The sequence below is a fragment of the Egretta garzetta genome, unplaced genomic scaffold (assembly GCF_000687185.1).
Source record: "Egretta garzetta isolate BGI_Z169 unplaced genomic scaffold, ASM68718v1 scaffold134, whole genome shotgun sequence".
Lineage (NCBI taxonomy): Eukaryota > Metazoa > Chordata > Aves > Pelecaniformes > Ardeidae > Egretta > Egretta garzetta.
The window spans coordinates 153,527-155,656 of NW_009259422.1; the positions used below are offsets into that span (position 1 = coordinate 153,527).

At 62.2% G+C, this 2,130-nt stretch overlaps 1 protein-coding gene across 1 annotated transcript in view; it reads right to left on the reverse strand.

Annotated features, from left to right (window-relative positions):
* Window positions 1–195, reverse strand: part of IL10RA (interleukin 10 receptor subunit alpha) — a 3,959-nt gene extending 3,764 nt beyond the window's left edge. Inside the window, exon 1 of the mRNA XM_035892496.1 lies at window positions 103–195. Coding sequence (XP_035748389.1) covers window positions 103–166 — 64 coding nt within the window. The 5' untranslated portion in view covers window positions 167–195. The remainder of the gene's footprint in view (window positions 1–102) is intronic.
* Window positions 196–2,130: the final 1,935 nt, after the last annotated feature.

Here is a 2,130-nt window from a genome sequence, read left to right on the forward strand (position 1 = left end):
CTCGGGTGCCGAGGGGAGCAGAGCAGCCTGCGGGAGCCGTGGGGCTGGGGCAGAGCGAGCGGGAAGCTGCAGCCCAGCGCGGTGCGGGCAAGAGAGACTCACCGTCCGTCCGCCAGGCGAGGAGCAGTGCCATGCACAGTGCCAGGGCTGCGGTGGAGGGGGCCATGCCGGCTCAGCATCCTCCGTGGGCGCTGGGCTGGGCGAGCAGGGTGCTGAGCTCTGCTCTGGCTGGTTGCCGAACGCTTGTTTTTCCCCCGGAGGCTGGCTCAGTGACGTCTCGGAGGCGTTAGCGCAGTGGGAGGAAAGTAGCTGTGTAGTGACTTCCACTTTTCTTTACTGTCCGCCCACTCACCCACTACTGATCTGTTGGCCCAGGCTGGGCATTTCCTACAAGCAGCCTTTAGGAAGAGCTCAGGGGGCTTTTCCGAACAAAAAGGTACAGTGCTGAGAAAGGGAAAATAGGAGTAAAGCACGTGGCTGCCTTTGCTGCTTCGTTATCAAATGAGATGTTAACAGCACAGCACAGGGAGCAAGTGGAGCACCTAGGATGACCATCACCGGGATTTTACTGAGCACAGCACTGGCCCAGCGGTGTCCCCTTGGGCCAATGTCCTCTCCTGACAGCGGCTGAAGCCAGACAGGTCATGGCCAGCCCTGGGGAGCCCTGGAGCCCCAGGAGGGGTCTCTTGCTTTCCCTCCCATTGGGCTCAGCCCGTACTCTCCTGCTTCAGTCTGCAGTTCGCCTTTCCCCATTTCTGGGGACGAGTGACAACCCCCGGGCTGTGACGTGTCCTGCAAACACCTATGCGCACGGGTGGCATCGCAAGCGCTGAAGTGGGGTGCGGCGCGGGGGGCTGTAAGCTGTCCCCGGGGCTCTGGCAGCCTGCAGCCTCACGGTGACATCCTGCCTGCCTGGTGATGCTGGCCCCAGGTGACAGGACCTGAGTTACCACCGAGCGGACTGCGAGGCCCCTGCTTTGCCTTCTGGCAGGCTGAATCACAGCAGAGCTTGCTTGAGGGTTTTCCTGGGGCCTGTGCAAACCCAGGGGCCCTCACGTGATGCAGAGCGATTTGTCTCAAGAAGAGGGATTTCCCACGGGGGAATTGCTGGAAAGGACACATAAAAAGAGCAAGAGAAACCGAGAGTGCTCTGGACAGCCTGCGAAGGCTTCAGAGCAGTCCCTGCCTCGGCAGGTATAGAGGCGCAGGACCTCGGGTCCCTTTGCTGCAGCAAAGCGGCTCCTCAAAGAGCCGTCTTAAATACCCAAAGTGGGAGACTTCTGCTTTTCCCCCTGATTCTGAACAGAGCCTGTCCCCTGACTCATCCTTCTTGCTAGAGCCCATGGGCTTCCAGGAACTCGCAGCCTTGCAAATTCATCAGCTGCAGGGTGGCTCCAGGGGGGCCACCGAGCCATCCTCCGGTGCTGGTGGCAGGACCTCAGGCGTGGCACGGTGGCACCCCTGGCTCTCATGGCACCCAGGGGACACACAGGCTTTGCCTCCGTTCCGCCGGCGCCATGGGGAATACGGGCACGGGGCGGTGGTGCTGGGTGCCCGGCAGCGGGGAGAGGCTCTCCCTCGCCGATGGGCATTGCTCTGCCGAGGGCCATCCGTAGGGATGGGCAGGGGAGCGCGGCTCCAGCAGCAGGTCCCCTCCCTGGCTTCACCCCAGCTTGGCATCGTTCTCCCGTCTTTGGGAGACCAGCTGACGTCCTGTCACCCTGCGATCAGCTTGTGAGTCAGATCTGGCAGCCGCTGGATTGAGGAGTCCTGAGATGAAGCACGGCCCGTCCCACACAAAGCCACAGCTTGCGTTTCATGTAAAAGAACGAAAATCAAAAGCAATGGGACCAAAAATGAGGAAGGAGGGAGCCTTGTGGAAAAGGCACTGTGGGGCTGGTCCTGTGGGTAAGGCGGTTCAGAGGCTTGGCAGAAACGGCTGGCAATTTAGGAGAAAATGAAACGGGCTGTGGAGAAATGATGGTTCCAGCGAACGCTCAGGTGGTGAGCGGTGCAGCCACCCCCCGGCGCTCGTGCTGGCACGCAAGCTGCTGCGGGGCCGTGTGTGCCGGGGCAGCACGGCAGGGGGCCCACACGCCGGCCGCCGCCCCGGCCCCCGGGGCGGGGGCC